Source organism: Scleropages formosus, chromosome 25 (assembly GCF_900964775.1).
Source record: "Scleropages formosus chromosome 25, fSclFor1.1, whole genome shotgun sequence".
NCBI lineage: Eukaryota > Metazoa > Chordata > Actinopteri > Osteoglossiformes > Osteoglossidae > Scleropages > Scleropages formosus.
This window is the reverse complement of record NC_041830.1, coordinates 18,314,764-18,341,382: the sequence shown is the minus strand read 5'-3', so window position 1 is coordinate 18,341,382 and position 26,619 is coordinate 18,314,764. Positions and strand designations below refer to the sequence as shown.

Genomic DNA, 26,619 nt, shown 5'->3' with positions numbered 1-26,619 from the left:
CATCTGGAGCTGGTGATACTGCCGCTGAATTCCAGGACAGATTCGATGCCAGCATTGAGAAAACCACGGTACCTTTAACAATTCAGAGGCTGCAACTGACTGACTCCGCTGTGTATTACTGTGCACTGAGGCCCACAGTGATGAACTCAGGGCAACAGTGGTACAAAAACCTATTTCCCCCAGGGGCTCTATAGGGCAAACTGACACAACCAGAGGTTGGCCTCAGCAGGAAAGAGAGCTTATAATACCTGATTATAATCTAGTCAGCATATTAGCACAAAAGTACATTCATCTTTGTGGTGCAGTCATGTAACGACTGAAAGCGCATTCAGTTTTCACATGAAAAGGAAAGGAAACGAGGATTAACAGAAAGAAGGAAAAATGAAAAGAGGAGACGTGAAGCACTGTGTCGGTTCATCTGTTTGTCACCTGTTCCTACTTCTTCCTCCTCCAGCTCCTCTGGACTCGGTGCAAAACCTCTGACAAATTTAAAAATACTGTACTGTTCTGATGGGGGGCGTGGTGGCGCAGTGGGTTGGACCACAGTCCTGCTCTCCGCTGGGTCTGGTGTTTGAATCCCCCTTGGGGTGCCTTGCGACGGACTGGCGTCCCATCCTGCATGTGTCTCCTCCGGCCTTACACCCTGTGTTGCCGGGTAGGCTCCGGTTCCCCGTGACCCTGTATGGGACAAGCGGTTCGGAAAGTGTGTGTGTGTGTGTGTGTGTGCGTACTGTACTGGGGGGGCACGGTGGTGCAGTGGGTTTGACTGGGTTCTGCTTTCCGGTGGGTCTGAAGTTTGAGCCCCACTTGGGGTGCCTTGCGACAGACTGGCGTCCCGTCCTGGGTGTGCTCCCTCCCCCTCCAGCTTTACACCCTCTGTTGCCTGGTGACCCCCACATGGAACTAGTGGTTTCAGATGATGTGTGTGTGTACTGTACTTTCCTGGAGACGTGAGCAAGTATTTACACACATCCTCCTGGGGGCGACATTGTAGCAATATTTCCACTCCTGTACTTTGAACACCCTCATAAACTCCTCATCAGGACTTGGAACTGCAGAGAGATACTGACGACAAGACTGCAAACAACAAGAGAGATTCTTTACACACTCCACAAACTCTATAGTTTTCAAGTGTTTTATAACTTCAGTATGGAATTGTGCCTCAGAATAGCTGTTATCCTCACTGCTTGTTACTTAGGTATAATTTCATCCATATTTTTATTTCAGTGCATTCTGTAAAAACTACTTTCATGCATTAAAAAAATATGTATTCTTTTTTCACCAGAAATCAGAGCTGAAGACACAGTGACTCAGTCCACAGGAGATGTGATCGGATATGAAGGAGGATCAGTGACTCTCAGCTGTACCTATAAAACAACCTATTCAGTTCCAGATCTCTTCTGGTACATCCAGCGTCCTCATGAGTCTCCCAGATACATTTTGAGAGGAGATACAAATGAAGGACATAGCACAGAGCCAGAATTTAAACTCAGGTTTAAATCCACTCTCAGGAAAGTTAACAGCAGCGTACCTTTGACAATAGAGGATGTGCAGCTGTGTGACTCTGCTGTGTATTACTGTGCGCTGAGGCTCACAGTGACAGAAACACTCTGAACCCCTTACAGAAACTCCTGGATATGAAGTACAATATAAAACGTAAAGAAAACACTGCACCCTAGGGGTCTGAAATGGAGAAGATCGGGGCCACATATGGATGACACATAGAGCAACGATTCCTTAGGGGAGGTCATGTGACCTGATTAAGCCCAGAAGAACGAGGTAACAATGAACACAACCCACAGCACAGCGAACACAGGAGCGCAGTCGTGTTACTCTCAGTTCTACATGGAGAAATCATTCATCTTACTGATTGTCACCATCACCACAGGTCAGAGCTGTTGCACAGTAATTCCTGTTGTCACTGTCACCTGGGGATTTGTGTTCTTTACTGTGGTAAATATTGTAGGGTTGTATTCTTGTGTCATTTCTTTGTCATCCTTGATATTTATATGTTCTCTTTCCAGGACTGATTGCTGGTGATGATATCAGACCTGAAAAGGATCACCAGTCCGGTAAAGAAGGAGAATCAGTGACACTGAGCTGTAAATACAGTACTAACAGTGACAATGTTTATCTCTACTGGTACAGACAGAACCCGAACCAGGCTCCTCAGTATCTCCTCTACAAGGGGGCCCGATCATACAGTAGTGTGGAACACAGTACAAATAAGAGATTCAAATGTACCACATCCAGGGACTCAACCCAGCTCACCATCGAAGCTCTTACCATGTCAGACACAGCCGTCTACTACTGTGCTCTGAGGGTGGCACAGTGAGCAAAAGCCACTGAGAAGCTCTACAAAAACTCCTTTGCCCAGAACTTCCTCTCAGCAACCATGAAATGCAGCTTCTTTCCGACAGTGTGGGATCAGTTCCACAGCAGCAGAATTTTATTATTATTATTATTATTATTTTATTTTTTATAGAGCGCTCTTCTCACGCAGTGACACAGAGCGCTTCAACACAGACATAGGGCAAGAAAAACAGATACAAACAAAGAAGACAATCAATTAATGGCTACCATAATGAAGAACTTATTGTAGAGCTACAAGTATACCTACTGGCCACTGGGGAAAGGAACAAAAACTGTAAGTTGAGGGAGAAAAAAACCTCTCGGGGTCCACGGGCCAGTGGTTGTCCACCCCTCCTGGGCATTCTAGAAAATAACAATTTGTAAGCCAGTGTAACAAGTAATTATAATGTTGGTAAATGGCATCTTGGATCCCCAACTCGGCATGGAACGTCTCGATCGTCACGGCAGATGGGCATCATCCTCTGTCAGCACGGGATTCGTCTGTCACCGCTGGCTAGCCTCCTCAGGTCTTATGTAGAGAGGTAGTGCTCAACGAGAAGATAGGACAGAGTTAGTAATTTGTTACTTAAGTAAATTTAAAATGCATTTTTGTAAAGGTGATGAAATAAATAACCAAGGCAGGTTGAATTACATTACGAGGTTGAATGCCTGAGTGAACGTATAAGTCTTAAGTCGGGATTTGAAAACAGAAACAGACGGGGCATTTCTGACGGTAACTGCTAGACTATTCCACAGTTTAGGTGCTCTATAACTAAAGGTGCGACCTCCTACTGAGGTCTTATTGATGACAGGTACTTTAAGGTAACCTGTATCTAATGAACGGCGATATCGTCCTGGGATATAAAAATTAATGATCTTTTAAGGGTAAGCCGGAACTTCAGAAGTAACTGTGGTTACTGTGGTAAACATGACTGTGTGGAGTTGATGGGGTGAGACAGTGAAGTAAATCTGGGAGGAAGGTGCTGCAAATGTGGTCAGAACTGGTACAGTAGCTGTTGCACAGACAGGTGGATGATGTGTGTCCAGAATTTTCAGAATTTATTTACAATCGTTACACTCTTGTGACCGCTTTTCAAATTCTGGGGAGGGGGGACCTCTGGTGGCCACGCAAGGAACTGAAACCCAGGGTCTGGACAGCGGTGGTGTTTTTCTCCAGGACGTTGGACTGATACTTGGTGGTCTCTGATACATGGTCTCTCATCACCTGAACTGCAGAGGTGTTGAGAGACCACGAGACTCTGGGGACCTTAAAAAAAAAAACGGATCTTTTCCACTTCTGTACCATTGCTGTGAATGGGATTGTGTTCGTTGATCCTAATTTTCCAGTAATCAGAAATGAGCTTCTTGGTTTTTCTCATGCTAAGAACAAGGTTGTTTAGTGTATGTTATATACTAAGTACAAGTACATTGTCTATGATGAAGCCTATCATGTCTTCTGCAATATTATGAATAACAACAAAATTACTGTAATCAGTTCTAACGCTAGTAAATCCTTTCTGCTGAACTATTTGTAAAGTATTGTCACAATACCTTCTCAAAACTACTAGAAACCAAACCAGAAGATGGGGTGAGGGGAAAAAAACCATACATGTCTCTCAGCAGCAGTCTTAACAAAAACTCTTCAGACAAGACAAGACACAGAATGCTTCAGAATCCCTCTGGGTCACTCCCAGCCCCCCTGCTGCACCCCATGGTTAAGGGGTTCCCCCGGGACTCCCCAGAATTCCACTCTCGAACACTTAACATAAATAGAACGACAACCAGTCAGAAACCACACACAACTATGTAGACACACATAAACACTAATGCCAACTATTTACACATTTACTCCCCTCAGTGCTGTTACAGTATCATTTCCAATAAATGAACACCGTAGTAAAAGTGATCATAGAAAATCTTTCATCATGATGTTGCTATTCAAAGGAGTGTTATGACTGGGAGTTTTAAGAGTGTTATGATGTCTGTCCCTTCCGGTTTTATGTGTGCCTTTCAACTTCTTTAATCAACTTGTACCTCTTACTTTTGAGCTTTTTTGGCTTTAGAACTCATCACTGTTACAGGTGATAAAGAGTCACAGGATGTCAGAAACACGCTTACAAAGCAGGCAGGACTATCTGAAGACCGGTATGTGCAGTAGAGACCCACGCCCTGCAGGGGGCAGAGTGTCTTTGCATTACGTGCTGCTTGACATCACTAAGGAACACATTGTGAAGGTTAAAAGTCTTCGGGTTGTCACACATACATCCTAATGGGGGTGGTATTACACCACACCATATACACTTACTTTCACTGCAAAAACTCAAGTAAAAATAAGGTTTTTACTGAAATTAGGCAGATCGAGAGAGAGAGAGAGAGAGAGAGAGAGAGAGAGAGAGAGAGAGAGAGGGAGAGAGAGACAGACAAATAGGCTACAGGAGTGGAAGAAACAGACCGATAGACTGTTGATGTGCTGAAAAGTACACAGATCAGTTTGTAGTGTTTGGTCACTGAGCAGATCAGTAATGGCACATGGGATCAACATTATTGTCATTCTTGCTGCAATTTGCCTTGGTATGACTGCAGTATTCACAATTAATCATTTTGTTCAATCAATTATGATGGATTTTGGTTGTGTCTCATAAATATTGTGTCCTTTTCTCCCCAGAAATCAGAGCTCAGGATACAGTGACTCAGTCCACAGGAGATGTGATCGGATACGAAGGAGGATCAGTGACTCTCAGCTGTAACTTTACAACTAGCAGGACAGCTGCATATCTCTACTGGTACATCCACCACCTTAACGGCTCTCCCAAGTATATTCTGCAGAGGTACACATCTGGAGCTGGTGATACTGCGGCTGAATTCAAGGACAGATTCGATGCCAGCATTGAGAAAACCACGGTACCTTTAACAATTCAGAGGCTGCAACTGACTGACTCCGCTGTGTATTACTGTGCACTGAGGCCCACAGTGATGAACTCAGGGCAACAGTGGTACAAAAACCTACTTCCCCCCAGGGGCTCTAGCAGAGAAGTACATTCATCTCTGTGATGCAGCCATGCAACGACTGAAAGTGCATTCAGTTTTAACATGAAATGAAAAGGAAACGAGGACTAACAGAGAGAAAGAACAATGAAAAGAGGAGACGTGAAGCACTGTGTCGGTTCTTCTGTTCCTACTTCTTCCTTCTCCAGCTCCTCTGGACTCCGTGCAAAACCTCTGACAAATTTAAAAATACTGTACTGTACTGTACTGGGGGGGCACGGTGGTGCAGTGGGTTTGACTGGGTCCTGCTTTCCGGTGGGTCTGGGGGTTGAGCTCCGCTTGGGGTGCTTTGTGACAGACTGGCATCCTGTCCTGGGTGTGTCCCCTCCCCCTCCAGCCTTACGCCCTATGTTGCCCGGTTAGACTCCAGCTCCCCATGACCCCACATGGAACTAGTAGTTCCAGATGATGTGTGTGTGTACTGTACTTTCCTGGAGACGTGAGCAAGTATTTACACACATCCTCCTGGGGGCGACATTGTAGCAATATTTCCACTCCTGTACTTTGAACACCCTCATAAACTCCTCATCAGGACTTGGAACTGCAGAGAGATACTGACGACAAGACTGGAAACAACAAGAGAGATTCTTTACACACTCCACAAACTCTATAGTTTTCAAGTGTTTTATAACTTCAGTATGGAATTGTGCCTCAGAATAGCTGTTATCCTCACTGCTTGTTACTTAGGTATAATTTCATCCATATTTTTATTTAGTGCATTTTGTTAAACTACTCTTATGCATTAAAAAAATATGTATTCTTTTTTCACCAGAAATCAGAGCTGAAGACACAGTGACTCAGTCCACAGGAGATGTGATCGGATATGAAGGAGGATCAGTCACTCTCAGCTGTACCTTTACAACTACAAGTTCTACAAATCCGTATCTCTTCTGGTACATCCAGCGTCCTAATGACCCTCCCAAGTACATGCTGAGACGTGACAAATACAGCAACGATACAGTACAAGAGTACAAGAAGAGATTTAATGCAAAACTCAACACAAGTTCAGTTCCTTTGGCAATAGAGGATGTGCAGCTGTATGACTCTGCTGTGTATTTCTGTGCGCTGAGGCCCACAGTGACAGTAATACTCTGAACCCCTTACAGAAACTCCAGGAAACTGGCACACTCTTACAGTAGGAGACTTTCTGCTTCATTCTCAGATTTCTCTATTATTTATAAATTAATACTGCAAGTTATTCAATAGCTGCTGTTTGATTACGGTGTTTATAGAGCAAGGTAACACTTTCAACTCACACACTGAAAGCAGTTTAGAGTCACTAGTTCACCTGACACACACTTATTCTTTGGACTATTGCAGAAAACCAATTGAATTAAATTCAAAATCCATCTATCCAACTATCCATTGTCCACAACCGCTTGTCTCAAGCAGAGTCCCAGCAACACAGGGTGCAAGGTCGAAAGAACAGACCCCGGAGGGGACGCCAGTCCATCACAAAGCACCCTAAGAAGGGCTCAAACTCCAGACCCATCACACAGCCAGCATCAGCTGAACGCACTGCACCACCTTTCCAAACATCTAAGAAGACAAATTAAAAAACTCAAAATCATGCAAACTTAGTACTAAGTGATAATATTTGCAGTTGATATCTGATTCATATTTAACTCTACAAAGTCATGTGTAATAATACTGATCTGTCTTCCAGCACAGATGAGTGTGTGTGTGCTTGTGTATGAAGGAGGAGCAGAGCACTTCAGGGCAGGAGGAGTTCTCCTGTACAGTAGAGGAAGTGTTGAGCTCTAACTGTACACACTGTCAGTGTGTCTTTCTCCATCCACCATGATGTTGTTCTCTTCATTTCTCCTGCTCTCAGCACTTGTAGGTAAGTCATAATTTACAGTTCATTTTTTTTTACACATTGATTTAAAAATTATGAAAACTGCAATCAGGTCAGCATTTCAAGTGAACGTGTTCCACTCGGGGATAAAAGCACAAATGTAAACACTTTATATTCAAAATAGTCATTAATGTCCTTGAATTCACATAATAATTCTTGTTTCCCACAGATTACAGTGCTGGGGATTCAATAACACCAGTCAGTGATGTAGTTCATGTTTCGGAGGAAAACAGTGTTACACTTTCCTGCAACTACAGCGGCAACATACATAACCTACAGTGGTATCGACAGTACTCCAGGTCAAAACCAGAATTCCTCCTGTTAATTTTAGAATCCACAGGATATGTACAGGAAGCCAGTCCTCCATATCCACACCTGTCTGCCAAAGTTCACAAAAAGAACAGCACTGTGGATCTGGAGTTCTCCTCTACAGCACTGACAGACTCTGCGATGTACTACTGTGCCCTGAGGCCCACAGTGACAGGAAACCCATTTACTCTGTACAAAAACCTCACTGTGACTGAATAAACTACTTTTAGAAAAATGGCAAACTTTTTGCTCTTACTATTATCTAAATATATGCAAGTCTGAATAAATTTGATGCACCCCCTTTCACACATAAAAAAACAGCTGTACACTGAAATAATGTTTTTTTGTTGCACATGAAAATAATGAACAAATGACTGCAAGAATTATTCATATCGTGAGATTTTCACTTGAGACCTATTTGTGCCATAAAGAAAACTCACTGAAGGAGAGAAGTTCAGACAATGCAATCATAAAGTTTCAACTTTATGAATGGAATTTCATTATTCCCAAATCACAGTCAAAGAGAAAATCGTCTTCCAAAAATTTGCATTCCTTCTGTGTCACATCAAAATCACTTCAGTGAAAAACTTGTTATTGCCGAACTGACTGTTGTGATAATTTAGTGGACTTGCGGCAGTACAATAATAGCTGTTGGTCTCTGAAGTGAACATCTGCTGCTTTCTAGTGGTCAAAAGAGGAATCATTCAGTCGCATCAACACCCACACACACGGTACTGGGAATTTAGAGTGACCAATCCACTAGAACACATGTCTGCGGAATGTGAATTGAAACCCATGCAAATAAGAGAGACGCAAACTCTGCCCAGACTGAGCGAGTTTTGAACCCACAGCCCAGGCACTACAAAGCAGCACCACCACCATTCTGCTTTCTAGTGAAACCAACTTTGATCACTTCTTGTCTAAAAGCAGCTACGTAAGAAGTTGCAGGATTAGAAGACATAAAATGCTTGTTTTCTGTGTAAATAAAATAATGCCATGAAATCAATGTAACAACTCATGTGCACAGATGGGACACCAGTATGTCTCATGTTACTGGTGAAACCAAATTCAATCAGTTTTTCTAAACTAAACACAGCTTGTGAGAACTTGGTGGGTCATTATAGCTAAAACTGATCCTCACCGTCTCTCTGGAAGTAAAAAAATTCTACAAAATGGGTGTAAAACTGGTGCGTCAGACATGTCCTCACACATTGCTGCCTGCCTGTCGGACATCTCTTCATGGATGTATGATCACCACCTCCAACTCAACCTCTCCAAAACAGAGATTCTTTACCTCCCAGCTGGCCTGTCCTCCTGTCACGACCTCTCGATCAAACTGAGCAACTCACTCATTTCTCGTGGCTTCTTCGCTAAGAGTCTGGGAGTAACGATTGATGCGAGTCTGTCATTCTCTCAACATATCGAAGCCACAACGCTGTCCTGCAGATTCATCCTTTATAATATTCGTAGGACCCGTTCCTACCTCACTACTGACTCCACCCAACTACTTGTCCAGGCCAGGGTGACTTCCCGTCTGGACTACTGCAACTCTCTCCTGTGTGGCATTCCTGCTAATGCCATCAAACCTCTGCAGCTTCTACAGAATTCTGGTGCACGAGTTGTTTGATTTCCCAAAGCACTCCCATGTATCTCCTCTACTCATCTCTCTGCACTGGCTTCCTATAGCTGCCCGAATCAAATTCAAAACCCTGGTTACTGTGTACAAATGCATCAATAGAACTGCTCCCGGCTATTTACAGGACTTGATCAAGCGGTACACCCCAGCCAGGCCCCTTCACTCGTCTACTTCTCCTCCTTTGGTGGTCCTGTGCACGAAAAGCAACACTGGGAGGTTCTCGGTCCGTTGTGGTGGAACGACCTTCCCCTGTCACTCAGAACTGTAGAAACTCTCTCTGTTTTCAAGAAGGGTCTGAAAGCCCACCTTTTCCAGAGCCACTTTACCCAAGATCTCTCCAGCTAGTTTACGGTGTAACTGTCCAGGCATCGTAACTCCATAAGCATCCCCAGATACAATCTTTATTCAGTCATTACTCTGGCATTGTACTTGTTCATTTGTGTGTCTTATAATATTTTTTTTAAATTTTAAAAAAATTGGTGGGAGGGTATTGGGATTTGGGCTCGGTGGCGCAATGAGTTGGACCAGGTCCTGCTCTCCAGTGGGTTTGGGGTTTGAGTCCCGCTTGGGGTGCCTTGCGACGGACTGGCATCCCGACCTGGGTGCGTCCCCTCCCCCTCCAGCCTTACGCCCTGAGTTACCAGGTTAGGCTCCGGTTTCCCGTGACCCCCTATGGGACAAGCGGTTCGGAAAGTGTGTGTGTTTGTGGGGTATCGGGTTTTGTCTATCCCGTGTCTTATGCAGCTAATTGAAAGATGAACCTCGGTGCGCAAGTGGTAGGGAACAAACTAGGTTTGCTTGAGACTTTCATGTCTGCAGCTATGTCTCCTTCTCTGAATGTAATGGATAAATTGTACTTTTGCTGAAATCTATGTCACTTTGGACAAAACATCTGCTAACTGAATAAATGTAAATGGGTTTTTATCTGTTGTTCACAGCCATTTCAGCTGGAGATGAGATTCAACAGAAGGAGTCCTCGCTGTCGAAGGAAGAAGGACAGAGTGTTTCTCTGGAATGTACCTTCAGCACAACCAGCACTAGCTACTGGATCCACTGGTACCGCCAGTATCCAGGAACACCTCCACAGTTCATTCTGTTCAGTGGGTCCGATAGCTACAGTGCGGAGTTTGCAGAAGAAAGATTCTCCTCAAGTGCTGACAAGTCATCTGGTAAAGCCTCTCTGTCCATCTCAAGAGAGGAACTAGAAGACTCTACTGTGTATTACTGTGCGCTGGTGACCACAGTAATTAATCCACCTAAACACTCGTACAAAAACCTGGTTTGCCTATAGAAAAGAGTCCAGAAAAAAAAAAATTAAAAACTCAGAGGTTTACCAGAGCTGGAAAAAGCAGTGATCACACACACACACACACACACATTTTCAGAACCGCTTGTCCCATACGGGGTCACGGGGAACCGGAGCCTACCCGGCAACACAGGGCGTAAGGCCAGAGGGGAAGGGGACACACCCAGGACGGGACGCCAGTCCGTCGCAAGGCACCCCAAGCGGGACTCGAACCCCAGACCCACCGGAGAGCAGGACTGTGGTCCAACCCACTGCGCCACCGCACCCCTAAGCAGTGATCATTTAGATAAAACCTGGATCCAGAGCACTCAGCCGGGTAACATGTAAGCTAATTGAGGTTCATGGGGAACTACGTGGAGATGAAAAGTACACTGCTTTTGCAATATATTGCTATCTATTGCCTTTCTGGGTTCAAACCTGCACTTCAATGCACAGCTCATAAACGGTGAAACCCCAGTGTTACCAGCTGTTGCACCAGTTAAATGAACAACTCATGAACTATGCTGTTTCACGCCCAGATCTGTTCCTCTTTGATTTATTCATCATTTTCAAATTGCAGCATCTTTCCAAATAAAGTAAGCTTCGAGGGTTTACATTCACTAACGTTTTGACTGACTGCTTTGAGTCAAAGCCTGGAGAACAGCTGTTTGGATATGAAACTCCAGATGGTGCTGTTGTTCCATGTAGCAATTCACCCACTGCATTCATGACAGTCCATTTGTCACATGAGCTCAATACCAAGAGATGCAGTCGCAGTATTAGAGGAGACTAGAATCAGATGTAGGCAAATTGTCTTTATTCTTTAATAGAGACATATATACTGTACAGTCATGCACTGGTATTCTCAGGTGGGTAAAATATTTACTGTAGTCTAGAACCAGCTGTCAGAACATTAACACACACACACACACACACACACACACACACACACACAATGTCTATAACTGCTAGTCCCGAGCAGGGTCTCAGCAAACCGGAGCCTGACCCAGCAACAGAAGGCGCAAGTCTGGAAGGCGAGAGGACACCCCAGGACGGGATGCCAGGGCACAGTAAGGCAACCCACACAAGACTTGAACCCCAGACCCACCACACAGCAGGGCCCGGCCAAATCCGCTGCGACACCGCACCCCCCCAACAAACGTTAACCACTTCTCCAACTCAGCATTGTGGTAATTTTGAGCCTGTCCCAGAAACCCTGGCTGGGTTAAACCCTGAATGTGACCCCAGTCCACTACATGGTAGCCATATTCACACATTTATACACACTTTGGTAATTTTGAGTCACTAGTTCACCTGATACACTTGACTTTGGACTGTGGGAGGAAACCAGAGCACCTGGATAAAACCCACATAAACGCAAGATGAACATGCACAGTCTGTATTGCACTTAAATATACTGTATGCCTAAACTGCCCAGCCCTTGGGGGATAGAACAGCTCCTCAGCACACCACCAAGTCATCATTCCTGTTGGTGAAAATTCTGTTGGGAAACTAAATTATTTTATGATTAACTTGCTGATTTTGAAACTTGACTCACATTCCCACATTATATACTGAGTCAAACGACTATCACATCTTCTGTATTGCACTTACATATCAGTTAATCTCACATTATTTTCACCATGAGAACTTTTACAGGCAGAAACCAAATCTTTTCATATTTCAGGACTTTTCTGCTATACTGCAGTGTGCAGTTTTAGTGCAGACTCACCAAGCCCCTCCTACTTCCCGTTTAGCGTTTCCCTTCATATGAGAGAGGAGGAGGTGAAAGGAAGCAGAGAGCGTCCATCCCGAGCAGACGAAAAACACCGGACAATGTTCATTTCTGTACATGTTCGCTTCTCCTGCCACCTGCTGGCCTGGTCAGTCTGCTCACTCGTACCATGTGAGTACCACTGCAGGGTTTCTCCCGCACATCACATTGTCATCTGCTTCCATTGCTCCATCATCTCTCACTCACCTCATGCTTTTCTTTACCTCCTCAGATGTTCAGAGCGCAGATGAAGTGACACAAAGCCCGGCGTCTAAGGAGGTGACAGAGGGTCAATCCGTCATTATCGACTGCAGTTACAAAACCAGTAACTTTTATGCGATGCAGTGGTACAAACAGCCCATTAATGGTGGTTCTCCTAAATACATAAATAGAGCAACAGGTTCCACTAAATATGGAGATTACAGCGGGAAGTATCAGCCAGAAGTGGTCACCTCAGAAAAGAGAGGAACACTGAGAATTACGCCGACAGCTGACGATTCTGCCATCTACTACTGCGCCATACAAGCTACCACAGTGACACGAGAGGCTCTGCACTCCAGCAAAAACCTTCAGCAGAAATCAAGTGGCATCCAGATGCTTATCGACCCTTTGAGGAACTAATTCCTCTACTGTTGGTTCACCACAATCACATCTGTGCGATGCTCCTGACTTCCTAAAAACGGTGGCCAAAAGGTGCGGTTACAGTGCTGTTTAATAAGATATCAGTGCTGCTGCTGGAGGTTGAGCTCAGTTACATCCTGGTTGAGGGAGACACACAGAAATACATTGAACTGAACTGGACTGGTGACTCCACACTGCTTACAGTGTGTGGTCACCTTGCAATGACTTCACCTACCTTCACCTCCACCTTCCCCTCACCTACCCTGACTAGCCTAGCACCCTGCATTTCCAGGATAGGCTCAAGACCCTCACAACCTGGTCTTGGGAAAAGCAGCTATTTATAGTGAGTGAGTGAGGAAAATACAGCTCCAAATATGTGTCAGTTGGGAAAAATGTAATAGATAATTAACTCTTTGGAACTGATAACATTAACGGTTAAATTAAAGCACAGCTGATTAATAGGATATTCATAAATTACTGGAATTTACTACAAGTGTTCTGAAAGTAATGGGGGGGGTAGCGCAGTGGGTTGGACCTGGTCTTGCTCTCCAGTGGGTCTGGGGTTCGAGTCCCGCTTGGGGTGCCTTGCGACGGACTGGCGTCCCGTCCTGGGTGTGCCCCCTCCCCCTCCGGTCTTACACCCTGTGTTGCCGGGTAGGCTCCGGTTCCCCGCGACCCCGTATGGGACAAGCGGTTCAGAAAGTTGTGTGTGTGTTCTGAAAGTACACGAGCGTAAAGGATTTCCATCCCTTCTTGGAAATTCTTAGCGGAACTAGTTAAACTGTCAGTGATGGTACCAAATCAGTTATCAATTAACTGTCAAGCAGCGAATTCCTGACTGAGGACACACACCCTCGCTGGACACCAATCAACACTGAACACAATAAAAGAGCATCGACACGGACAGTCACTGCGGCACTTTCTTACAGTAAAGATGCTGAACTGTTCCTCAGCAAAGTCTGTGGTTACCCTCCCGTCCTCATCCAACAGTGATCCATCTCCACCTCCACATCTCTCGTGTTCCCCGTTTTCTCTTCCATTACTTGGGTTCAGAGTCAGAGTCAGATAGTGTTTCAGAGTTAAGTGCAATTTGTTTCTAACTACCTCAATAGCTCTAAACTTTTCACATTTTCGTTATCATTTATGCATCATCGTACTTTCCATTTTTTTGTTTTACAAAAAACTTCAGAAAAATGTTTAAATATCATATCCTCCAATTTTCTCACCGCCTTCTGTAGTGCATGATCTAGGGGCAATCTTTTAATGTACTTAAATCACTTTGAAAACCTGGAAAAGTTCTCTGGGGACAGGAGCAGATATGGTACAGTAAAGTATGAGAAGCACACAGATGCAGAGAGTGTTGCACCTCCTTCCTCAAGATGGCGACACTGTTGCATAAAGTCCTCATGGAGGCTTAGCATCGCAGGGGGGATATGAGCTAGAAGACAGAAAGTGACAACCAGAAAGGCTGTTCACCTGCTCCTACTCAAATACATTGAGAAGCCATACATACCGTTTTCATCCATGTTCCGCTGAATTATGGAACATCAGCTGAAGATCGTTTTAATTCTTTCCATATTCTATCAAGGTATGATTTACTGCCAGAAACTCTGCTTTGCCCTCTTTTTCAAAGAGATTATTGAAAAAATTAATGCTGTATCTCCGCTTTCAGTATACAGATACCTTCCTCTGCTGTTCATTAATGTGTCTCAAAATATCTTTTATCTGCAGAGATCAGAGCTGAAGACACAGTGACTCAGTCCACAGAAGGTGTTTTTGTACATGAAGGAGGATCGGTGACTCTCAGCTGTAACTACACAACTAGTGATACAACAGCAGAACTTTTCTGGTACATTCAACGGCAAAGTGACTCTCCCAAGTATATGATGAGAGAAAATACGTACGGAAAAGGTCACACCGCTCCTGAGTTTAAGAGAAGATTTACAGCTGTTGCAAGCAAAACGAAAACTGAGGTTCCTTTGACAATAGAGGATGTGCAGCTGTGTGACTCTGCTGTGTATTACTGTGCGCTGAAGCCCACAGTGACAGTAACACTCTGAACCCTTTACAGAAACTCTTGGAGACAAGCAACTCTTAAAGTACAAAACATGCAGTTTCTTGCACATTAGTCTGAGAGAATATATAATTATAATAATTTAAATTTACAGTTTACAGAATATCTGGTTAACAGTTGTCTCCCCTACAAGAGAGAATGACATTAAATCAAATTTCCAGCATTTTTAACAGTTAAACAAAGTTTTACATTTCTTCTGGTTTTTTGAACAAAAAATTATAAACATTTTCTCAGACACTTTAATTCTGCCATTATATTTATTCTAAAATAATTTCACTTTCAACTTGTGGGAAATCAAACAAAACGTTCAAAAAATGCAAGCAGAAACCTTGGAAACTGAAAGAAATGTCGTCTGTTGCGACCATGTTGTTATATAGACACTTCCTAAAGGGGGCGACACAACATCACAAAGAAGCACAGTTGGTTATTATCATCTAGGTTTCTCAGTAACGTTTGTCATTGCAGAGAGGTTTGGTCTAAAAGTCGGGAAACAACCAGAGAAGGATAAATGCAACAGACACACAGATCAGTTTATTGTCTTTAGTCACTGAGCAGATCAGAAATGGCACGTGGGATCAGCATTATTGTCATTCTTGCTGCAATTTGCCTTGGTATGACTGCAATATTCACAATTAATTATTTTGTTCAGTCAGTTCTCATGGATTTTGGTTGTGTCTTATAAATATTGTGTCCTTTTCTCCCCAGAAATCAGAGCTCAGGATTCGGTGACTCAGTCCACAGGAGATGTGATCGGATACGAAGGAGGATCAGTGACTCTCAGCTGTACCTATACACTTAGCAGCACAACCACACACTACCTGTTCTGGTACATCCAGCGTCCTAATGACCCTCCCAAGTACATGCTGACAAAGTTTTCTTCTGGAGATGAAAAACATGCCCCAGGATTCCAGGGCAGGTTCACAGCCAGTCTAAACACAAGTCTGAAAACAGTTCCTTTGACAATAGAGAACGTGCAGCTGTGTGACTCTGCTGTGTATTACTGTGCGCTGAGGCCCACAGTGACAGTAACACTCTGAACCCTTTACAGAAACTCCAGGACACTGGCACAATCTTACAGTAGGAGACTTTCTGCTTCATTCTCAAATTTCTCTATTATTTATAAATAAATTCTGCAATATTCAATAGCAGCTCCTTAATTACGGTGAAGTAATAGTATTTCTCTCTAGTACTTGTCTGGAACCTTCATTCATGGTAAATTACAGTGCTAGATATGGGTTGTCAAACTCCCAACAGCCATGCACCTGTTTATAGGGCAGGGTAACATTTTCACTCACACACCGAAAGCAGTTTAAAGTCACCAGTTCACCTGACACACACACTAATTCTTTGGACTGTTGCAGGAAACCACACACACACACACACACATTTTCAGAACCACTTGTCCTTTACGGGGTCACGGGGAACCGGAGCCTACCCGGCAACACAGGGCGTAAGGCCAGAGGGGGAAGGGGACACACCCAGGACGGGACGCCAGTCCGCCGCAAGGCACCCCAAGTGGGACTCGAACCCCAGACCCACCGGAGAGGAGAACTGCGCCACCGCGCCACTGCGCCACCGCGCCCCCTTCTCTGCAGGAAACCAGCTGAATTAAATTCAAAATCCATCCACCCAACTATCCATTGTCAACAACCGCTTGTGCCGAGCAGAGTCCCAGCAACACAGGGTGCAAGCCTGACGGGACAGACCCTGGATGGGACATCAGTCTGTCCCAAAGCACCTTAATCAGGACTCAAACCCCACACCCACCACACAGCCAGCACTGGCTGAACGCACTGCACCACCTTTCCAAACATCTAAGAAGACAAATTAAAAAACTCAAAATCATGCAGACTTGCTACTAAGTGATAATATTTGCAGTTGATATCTGATTCATGTTTAACTCTAGAGAGTCATGTGTAATAATAATATTAATGATGTGTGTTCCAGCACAGATGAGTGTGTGTGTGCTGTGTGTGTGTCTGTGCTGTGTGTGAAGGAGGAGCTGAGCACTTCAGGGCAGGAGGAGTTCTCCTGTACAGTAGAGGAAGTGTTGAGCTCTAACTGTACACACTGTCAGTGTGTCTTTCTCCATCCACCATGATGTTGTTCTCTTCATTTCTCCTGCTCTCAGCACTCCTAGGTAAGTCAATTTACAGTTCATTTTTTTACACATTGATGTAAAAATTATGAAAACTGCAATCAGGTCAGCGTTTCAACTGAACGTGTTCCACTCAGGTATAAACGCATGAATGTAAACACTTTATATTCAAAATAGTTATTAATGGCTTTGAATTAACATAATAATTCTTGTTCCCCACAGATTACAGTGCTGGAAATTCAATAACACCAGTCAGTGATGTAGTTCATGTTTTGGAGGGAAACAATGTTACACTTTCCTGCAGCTACAGCGGATCAGCTAACTCACTCCTGTGGTACCGACAGTACTCCAGGTCAAAACCAGAATTCCTCCTGCTAATTTTAGAATCCACAGGATATGTACAGGAAGCCAGTCCTCCAAATCCACACCTGTCTGCCAAAGTTCACAAAAAGAAGAGCACTGTGGATCTGGAGTTCTCCTCTACAACACTGACAGACTCTGCGATGTACTACTGTGCCCTGAGTCCCACAGTGACAGGAAACCCATTTACTCTGTACAAAAACCTCACTGTGACTGAGAAACACTGCACTCTCACAATAACTGAAAGATCCACAGTAGTTTACTATATCATATGGCTACTGTATCATTTTGTACAAATTGCATTGGTTTATTTAAACTAAGGTATTGTTAAACCTTTTGAAAATATGAAGTGTAAAACGGTGTGAACTGAATTCAATTCATTGAACCTAAAGTAAAAAGGGAAAAGAAAACTGTATACCATGCCCATATGTTTGCCAATTTAGAATAATGCAGAAACACAGTAAAAATGTCTGAAAGTACTGCATTAATGCAGGTTATGGATTAATTAACCTTGGAAAAGGTAAAGTAAGTTATCTTTCAATTAAAACTAAGTGTGAATATGTAATAAAGGTCTTTCCCTGTTTTGTCATTGTCCCATATTGTCATTTCGAGACTTAAACACATCTCATTTTCACACACACACGCACGCACGCACTGTCTTAAACCACTTTTCTCAAGCAGAGTCACAGCGAACCAGAGCCTAACCCGGCAACGCAGGACGGGACACCAGTCCATCAAAGACACCCCAAGCAGGACTAGAGCCTCAGACACACCAGAGAGCAGGACCCAGCCACCGCACTCCACTCTCTGATTTTCAGATATTTGAAAAAGAACACAGTTTTTAGGATAAGGATCACAACCCTGTTCAAAAAGTTTCTGCTTTCATCTAGTGGTGAAAATAACACTTTTTAATTAAGAGTTTATCAAACACCAGCATTGAATTCAATGTATTTTCATCAAGCTCTTCTCTCACAGTGACTCAGAGCGTTGAACAAAAGATCAGAGACATAACACCAAGAAAATGTTGGCTATACATTAAATCACTGCAATAACTGTATTAATTATTAAAGCTATAAGTAAGTCAACTGGTCACAGATGAAAGGAACAAATAAAAACCCAACCAAAAGGTAAGAGAGAAATAACTAGCTTTGCCAAGCAGGACTCAAACCCCAGACCAGCCAGAGAGCAGTAACCAGTCAAACCCGCTGCGCCACTGTGCTCCCCCCCTGGAACACACAGAAAGAATCAATAATCTCACTAAGGTAAACTGGAGAAATGCCATTTACTGCCTGGTAGATCGAGAATAAAATTTAGAACCCATTCCAAACTGAACTAGAAGCCAATGTAGCGATTTAAGACCCGGTGTTTGATGGTCTTACTTCCTACTTCTAGTAACATGTCTCACAGCAGCATTTTGTATCCACTGTAACCTGGATACAGTCTGGTACGGACAGTTCAATAACAGAGCATTACAGCAGTCCAACCTACTTGAAATAGAAGTAGGAACAAGTTTCTCAGCATCCCAACTACATAAAAATTGCCTCGATTTCACTATATTTCTCAGCTGAAGGAAGCACGACCAAGTCAGTGTAGTAACATGAGACAGAAATGACAGGTTTCCGCCCAACAAAAGCAAGGTGTTCAGACAAACACCTAAACTTTCCAGAGTGAACACAATGCAATTCTCTCTGGTGCAAGACCTGAACAGCAGAAGTAAGAAATACAGCGAAACTAAATTTAGAAAAAGTCTTTAATGAGTTAGAAGAGAGAAAAGAGTGGTGACAGACGAATCCCACGCTGACAGAGGATGATGTCCATCTGCCATGACGATCGAGGCGTTCCATGCCGAGCTGGGGATCCAAGATGCCATTTACCAACATTATAATTACTTGTTAAACACTGGCTTACAAATTGTTATTTTCTAGAATGCCCAGGCAGGGTGGGCAACCACTGGACCGTGGACCCCCGAGAGGTTTTTTTCTCCCTCAACCTTCAGTTGGGAGTTTTTGTTCCTTTCCCCGATGGCCAGTAGGTATACTTATAGCGCTGTAATAAGTTCTTCATTATGGTAGCCATTAGTCGCCGGTCTTCTTTGTTTGTATCAATATTTCTTGCTGTATGCCTGCCTTAAAGTGTTCTGTGTCACTGCGTGAGAAGAGCACTCTATAAAAATAAAAATAAACAAAAAAATAAATTAAATTCTTGATACCTCTTTCTGATGAAAAAAAAGTAAAATAAAGCCTACAAAATCAGTGTAAAACCTCAAGTACACAGAAGACTTCTCATTTCTCCTGCTGCCACAAGAAGGACTCTTTGCCCCACCCACATCGCAGGACTGACATCCACCCAAAGACACCAAGAACACATTTATTCTTCCAGTCGTCTGTCCTCCAGCACTGTGAAGGTTCACACTGAGACAAGATGCAGCCTCTTGTGGGAATGCTCTTCATCATTAGCCTCTGTAAGTGTCTTTGGAGTCTTTGTTTCATTACCAAACTGGTTCTTTTCTCATCATTAAACAGTTCGATGGGTTTTTATCTGTTGTTCACAGCCATTTCAGCTGGAGATGAGATTCAACAGAAGGAGTCCTCGCTGTCGAAGGAAGAAGGACAGAGTGTTTCTCTGGAATGTACCTTCAGCACAACCAGCACTTATTACAATATCCACTGGTACCGCCAGTATCCAGGAACAGCTCCCCAGTTCATACTGTTCAGGGGGTATAGTAGCTACAGTGCAGAGTTTGCAAAAGAAAGATTCTCCTCAAGGGCTCACAAAGCATCTGGTAAAGCCTCTCTGTCCATCTCAAGAGTTCAACTAGAAGACTCTGCTGTCTATTACTGTGCACTGGAGACCACAGTAATGAATCTACATCAACACTCGTACAAAAACCTGCTTCACCTCCTGTCTATGAAAGACAAACTGAAAAACCACAGTGTTTCCTTCATGAGGAAATGAAGCAGATCATTATGATATAAACTGGCTCTCACCCAGCCAGCCTGTTTGCTCTGAACCCAGTTCAGCTTTGTGGTGTAGTTACATGTTAGTGAAACATGCAAAGTAAAAACGGGAAAAAACTGTATACCACACCAATATGTTTGCCAATTTAGAATCATACAGAAACACAGTAAAAATGTTTCAAAGTACTTTATGTAGGTTATGGATTAATAAACCTTGGAAAAAAAGGTAAAATAAGTTATCCTTCAACTAAAACTTAGTGTGAATATGTAATAAATGTTATTCTTTGTTTCGTCATAGTCCCATATTGTCATTTCGAGACTTGAACACATCTGATTTTCACACACACACACACACACACCCACCCACACATACACACACAGAGCGTACAACCACTTGTCCCAAGTGGAGTCTCAGCGAACCAGAGCCTAACCCGGCATCACAGAGCGCAAGGCTGGATAAGAAGAGGACACAGTCTGTTCTCTCTGAACCCAGTTCAGTTTTGGGGTGTAGCTACATGGCAGTGAAATGTGCATCAGTTTCACTGTTCATTATTAATATTTAGGGGAACACCAGGACACAGTGAAAAGTATCAACAAAAACATGAAGAAATAATGAACTCAGTTCCAGGACCCATTTTTCTCAAGTATCTACACCTCAAGTTCATCTTCTACCCTTCCCAACAGGCACTCACTCCCTAATAAACCCTGTCAGCCCCCGCGGTGGTTAAACAACTCTTTTACATTTTTCCCAGAATTCCTATCATTCACAAGTATTTACAATAAATGCTCGAATGTGACACTTTTCAGGAATACAGGTCATTCTGCCCTGGCCCCTGGCAGTGGTGTTCTGAACCAAAACGTTGACAGTTAACAGAAATAAAGCTCCATCACACGTTCTTCTTTGCGCCGCTTCTCCTTCTGTGATGCACACTTGACTTTATTTGACTTTTTTGTAAAACTAAAAAAGAAAATACAAAGAAAGATACAAATTACAAAGTAACTCACAAAATATCACAAATAACATACAACTTTCACCTTTATAAACATCCGCTAACACATTCAAACAGCTAAATAAACAATCGAAGCGCATTAATGACGTGCACGTGACGTAATACGTATATATGAAAATGATGCACAGCTCCGTCAGCATGTTAGTCATCTGATCGCGATGGATTTCAGGACAGAACATCAATCTTTAAACACGTCAATATCGACCATCTTTCATCAAACTAACACAAAAGAAGTATTACAGATGTTTTCAGAATAAAAATAGTGACTTTCGGTCGTATCTACCCCAAGGATTGAAAGCAAACAACAACGCGACTCTGGACGCCGATCACAGTCTCTTCTTCTAGAACTTTTTAGACTTCCGGTTACGCTCTAGAGAGTAGTGCGATAACATTTTTCCACCACTAGATGTGACTAACGTACTTCTTAAACAAATCAAAAATCGGCTTATGACAAGAAACAAACACTGCACGGTACACAGGTCATTACTTTTTTGTCTTCAGCGAACAAGAGAAGCCGGAGAATTATTATTCAAAGATTTTAATGATGAAACACACTAAGTTAACATCACCACAAAATCAAATTACAAGTAGTAAAATGTAAAAGTGTATATAAAATCTATATATCATGCATACTGGGGGTGCGGTGGCGCAGTGGGTTGGACCGCAGTCCTACTCTCCGGTGGGTCTGGGGTTCGAGTCCCGCTTGGGGTGCCTTGCGGCGGACTGGCGTCCCGTCCTGGGTGCGTCCCCTTACGCCCTGTGTTGCCGGGTAGGCTCCGGTTCCCCGTGACCCCGTAAGGGACAAGCGGTTCTGAAAATGTGTGTGTGTGTGTATATCATGCATATGAAAAAGCCAAATAAATAAATATCTATTAAAAGATGTGCAATGAATTATACAAATTTGTGCAGCATAAAATGCAGTGCAATATGGTGTGCAACAATGCAATGTAATGTGCAAGAAGTTAGAGTTTGTATTTAAGAAATGAAATAGCAGAGGTGGAGTGGTTCCTCGAGGTGACTGGTTTTTAGTCCTTGGTGTTGTATCGGTTGAGGGCCCGAAAAGCCTGAGGTGAGAAGCTCCTCTTCATCCTCTCTGTATTGGCCTTCGGAGCGGAAACGCTTCCCTGACCGCAACACAAAGAAGAGTCCGTTGCTCGGATGCCTGATGTCTTCCACTGTTTTCCTGGCCTTGTTCCAGCACCGCTTGCTGTAGATAGACTGCAGGTCAGGGAGCTCCACTTGGATGGTATGTTCAGCTGAGCGCACCACCCTCTGTAGAGCCCGTCTGTTCTGCTGGGTGCTCTTCCCAAACCAGGCTGTGATCCTTGCTGTCATCATGCTCTCAGTGGTGCAGGTGTAAAAGTTTCTTAGCACCTTAGAGGGCAGCCTGAAGTCTCTCAGGTGCCTAAGGTGGTAGAGACGCTGTCGGGCCTTCTTCACCAGGGTGTTAACATGACAGGACCATGACAAGTCCTGCGTGATGCGAACACCCAGGTACTGGAAACTGTCCACTCTCTCCACTGGAGTCCCGTTGATCATAAGGGGTGGGTAGCTCCTCTCCTGCTTTGTGCTGAAGTCCACAATCAACTCCTTAGTCTTCCTGACGTTGATGAGGAGGTTGTTTTCCTGGCACCAGTGCTCCAGGTGTGTTTAACAGAGGACAAGAGCTTGATGTGTTACTGCTCTTCAATGTACGTGTGTGTGTGTGTGTGTGTGTGTGTGCTTTATTAACAGTTGAACAAAGATCTTACATTTCTTCTGAATTCATGAATAAAAATTTAAAACATTTTTTCACGGTCTTAAATTCTTCCCTTATAATTATTTTAAAATAATTCACGTTGATCTTGCTGAAAACGCAACAAAATGCAGAAAAATTACAAACTGAAAATGTTGAAAATGTTCTTAATTTATGCACGGTGATGAACTGCAACAAACTGTCTGTTGCGATCATGTCGTTACACACACCTTCCTAAAGGGGGCGACACAACATCAGAAAGAAGCACAGTTTCAGCTGTGATTATTATCACAAAAGCTTCTCATTAACATTTGTCACTGAAGAGAGGTTTGGTCTAAAAGTGGGGAAACAACCAGAGAGACGGATAAATGCAACAGACACACAGATCAGTTTGTTGTGTTTCGTCACTGAGCAGATCAGAAATAGCACGTGGGATCAACATTATTGTCATTCTTGCTGCAATTTGCCTTGGTATGACTGCAATATTCACAATTAATCATTTTGTTCAATTAATTATGATTGATTGTGGTTGTGCGTTATAAATATTGTGTCCTTTTCTCCCCAGAAATCAGAGCTCAGGACACAGTGACTCAGTCCACAGGAGATGTGATCGGATACGAAGGAGGATCAGTCACTCTCAGCTGTACCTTTACAGCTACAAGTTCTACAAATCCGTATCTCTTCTGGTACATCCAGCGTCCTAATGACCCTCCCAAGTACATGCTGAGACGTGACAAATACAGCAACGATACAGTACAAGAGTACAAGAAGAGATTTAATGCAAAACTCAACACAAGTTCAGTACCTTTGACAATAGAGGATGTGCAGCTGTGTGACTCTGCTGAGTATTACTGTGCGCTGAGGCTCACAGCGACAGTAACACTCTGAACCCCTTACAGAAACTGAACTGTGCATCTCTTCACATTCACATGAAATGTAAGATGTCTCAAAAATCCAAAAATTTATATTTATTTCAGTAACTGTTTTTACATAATTACGAATCAGTGGCAGTACAGTATCTCGTTATTAATGTCAGCATAAATACCAGGTGAAAACATGGGGACAACATAATGTTTTCACCTGCAGATGGTGACGCATTCAAAATTTTCAGCATTACTATATCACCTGCAATAACCTGACATTGACATGTGTTCCTGCACAGATGAGTGTGTGTGTGCTGTGTGTGTGTGTGTGTGTGTGTGTGTGTGAAGGAGGAGCTGAGCACTTCAGGGCAGGAGAAGTTCTCCTGTACAGTAGAGGAAGTGTTGAGCTCTAACTGTACACACTGTCAGTGTGTCTTTCTCCATCCACCATGATGTTGTTCTCTTCATTTCTCCTCCTCTCAGCACTTGTAGGTAAGTTGCACTTTACACACAGATCCTACGTTTGGTAACACTAAAATATATGAATGAAACAACTGCCTCATACCACCATTTCAAAAAAATGTGTTCAACAAATACAAAGATAATTACATTGATTGTAATTATGAACATAAGACATTTAACTGTTATTTATGAATTTAAGTTAACATCTATTTCATTTCCCACAGATTACAGTGCTGGGGATTCAATTACACCAGTCAGTGACGAAGTTCATGTTTGGGAGGGAAACAATGTTACACTTTCCTGCAACTACAGCGGATCGGCTTACTCTTTCCTGTGGTACCGACAGTACTCCAGATCAAAACCAGAATATCTCCTGCTCATTTTAGAATCCTCAGGAAAGGTACTGAAAGCCAGTCCTCCAAATCCACACCTGTCTGCTAAAGTTCACAAAAAGAACAGCACTGTGGATCTGGAGTTCTCCTCTACAGCACTGACAGACTCTGCGATGTACTACTGTGCCTTGAGGCCCACAGTGACAGGAAACCCATTTACTCTGTACAAAAACCTCAGTGTGACTGAAAGAACTCCTTTCAGAAAATGGTATTTCACAATAAAAAAGTAAAAGTTTTTGCTGTTATTATATTTATGTAAATGTATGCAGATCTGAATAAAATTGATGCACTCACTTTAAAGCATTAAAACACAGCTGTACAGTAAAATAATGTCATTTTATTGCTTCCAGTTATATACTTTTCTGAAACCATACAAAAATCATTTATAGGAAAAAGTAATCTCAAAGTACAGCCAGTAAAACCAGCAAGCAAGGAATAATGTATTACAAATAAATAAAGCACATGAAAATAATGAACAAATGACTGCAAGAATTATTCATATTGTGAGATTTTCACTTGAGACCTACTTGTACCATAAAGAAAAGTCACCGAAGGAGAAAAGTTCAGACAATGCGGTCATAAAGTTTCAATTTTATGAATGAGATTTCATTATTCCCAAATCACAGTGACAAAGAAAATCGTATTCCACAGATTTGCATTCCTCCTGTGTCACATGAAAATCACTTCAGTGGAAAGGCTGTGTAGCATGCCGAGGCGGCCTGGGATGGGGACAGAGACGGGGGCAAAGCAGCCACAGCTGGGGCTAATTACCTTCCCTATTTCTTCCCCGGCGCCTGCCAGTAAGAGAGAGAGAGAGAGATGGAGGAGGAGAGCAAACCCCAAGAGATGAACCCGAACCCGGAGACGACGCCGGTGTTGGGACCGACCCGAGGCTCCCAGCCCCCCCGACCCGCACGAAGCCCCATCTTACCTGTTCCCTGGCCCCCCTTTTCCATCCCCTTCCTTCTCCCTGCACTGAGAGCAAATAAAACCCCTCACCGACAGGCACCGCATCTGCTGTCTTCTGCTTCGTTTCTTACGGCCTGTTATTGCAGAACTGACTGTTGTGATAATTTAGTGGACTTGTGGCAGTACGATAATAGCTGTTGGTCTCTGAAGTGAACATGTGCTGCCTTCTAGTGGTCAAAAGTGGAATCATTCATTCTCATGAACACACACACACACACACACACACGGAATTGGCAATTTAGAGTGACCAATTCACTTGAACACGTCTACGGAATGTGGATAGAAACCCATGCAAATACAGAGCGACGCAAACTGTGCTCAGACTGAGCGAGTTTTGAACCCACAGCCCAGGCACTACAAAGCAGCACCACCACCATTCTGCCCTCTAGTGAAACCAACTTTGATCCCTTTTTGTCTAAAAGCAGCTACGTAAGAACTTGCAGGATGAGAAGACATAAATCGCTTCTTTTCTCTGTAAGTAAAATAAACACCATGAAATAAATGTAACAACTCATGTGCACAGATGGGACAGTTTTTCTAAACTAAACACAGCTTGTGAGAACTTGGTGGGTCATTATAGCTAAATCGGATCCCCACTGTCTCCTCTCTGAAAGTAAAAAAATTCTACAAAATGGGTGGAAAACTGCTGTGCACAAATGATGCAATATGTTAGAACTTTCTCCGTTTTTCACAGCTTCCACAAGAAGGTCTCATCGCCCCACCCACATCACAGGACTGACCTCCACCCAAAGACACCAAGAACACGTTTATTCTTCCAGTCGTCTGTCCTCCAGCACTGTGAAGGTTCACACTGAGACA

The 26,619-nt window shown here is 43.3% G+C and overlaps 1 gene segment (V, D, J or C); it reads left to right on the top strand.

Moving 5' to 3' along the window:
- The first annotated feature begins 1,785 nt into the window (after positions 1-1,785).
- The window catches only part of LOC114909464 (T cell receptor alpha variable 26-1-like), a 61,612-nt gene continuing 36,778 nt past the window's right edge, over positions 1,786-26,619 (top strand). The window contains 1 exon segment of the V gene segment in view: positions 1,786-1,888. Coding sequence covers positions 1,786-1,888 — 103 coding nt within the window.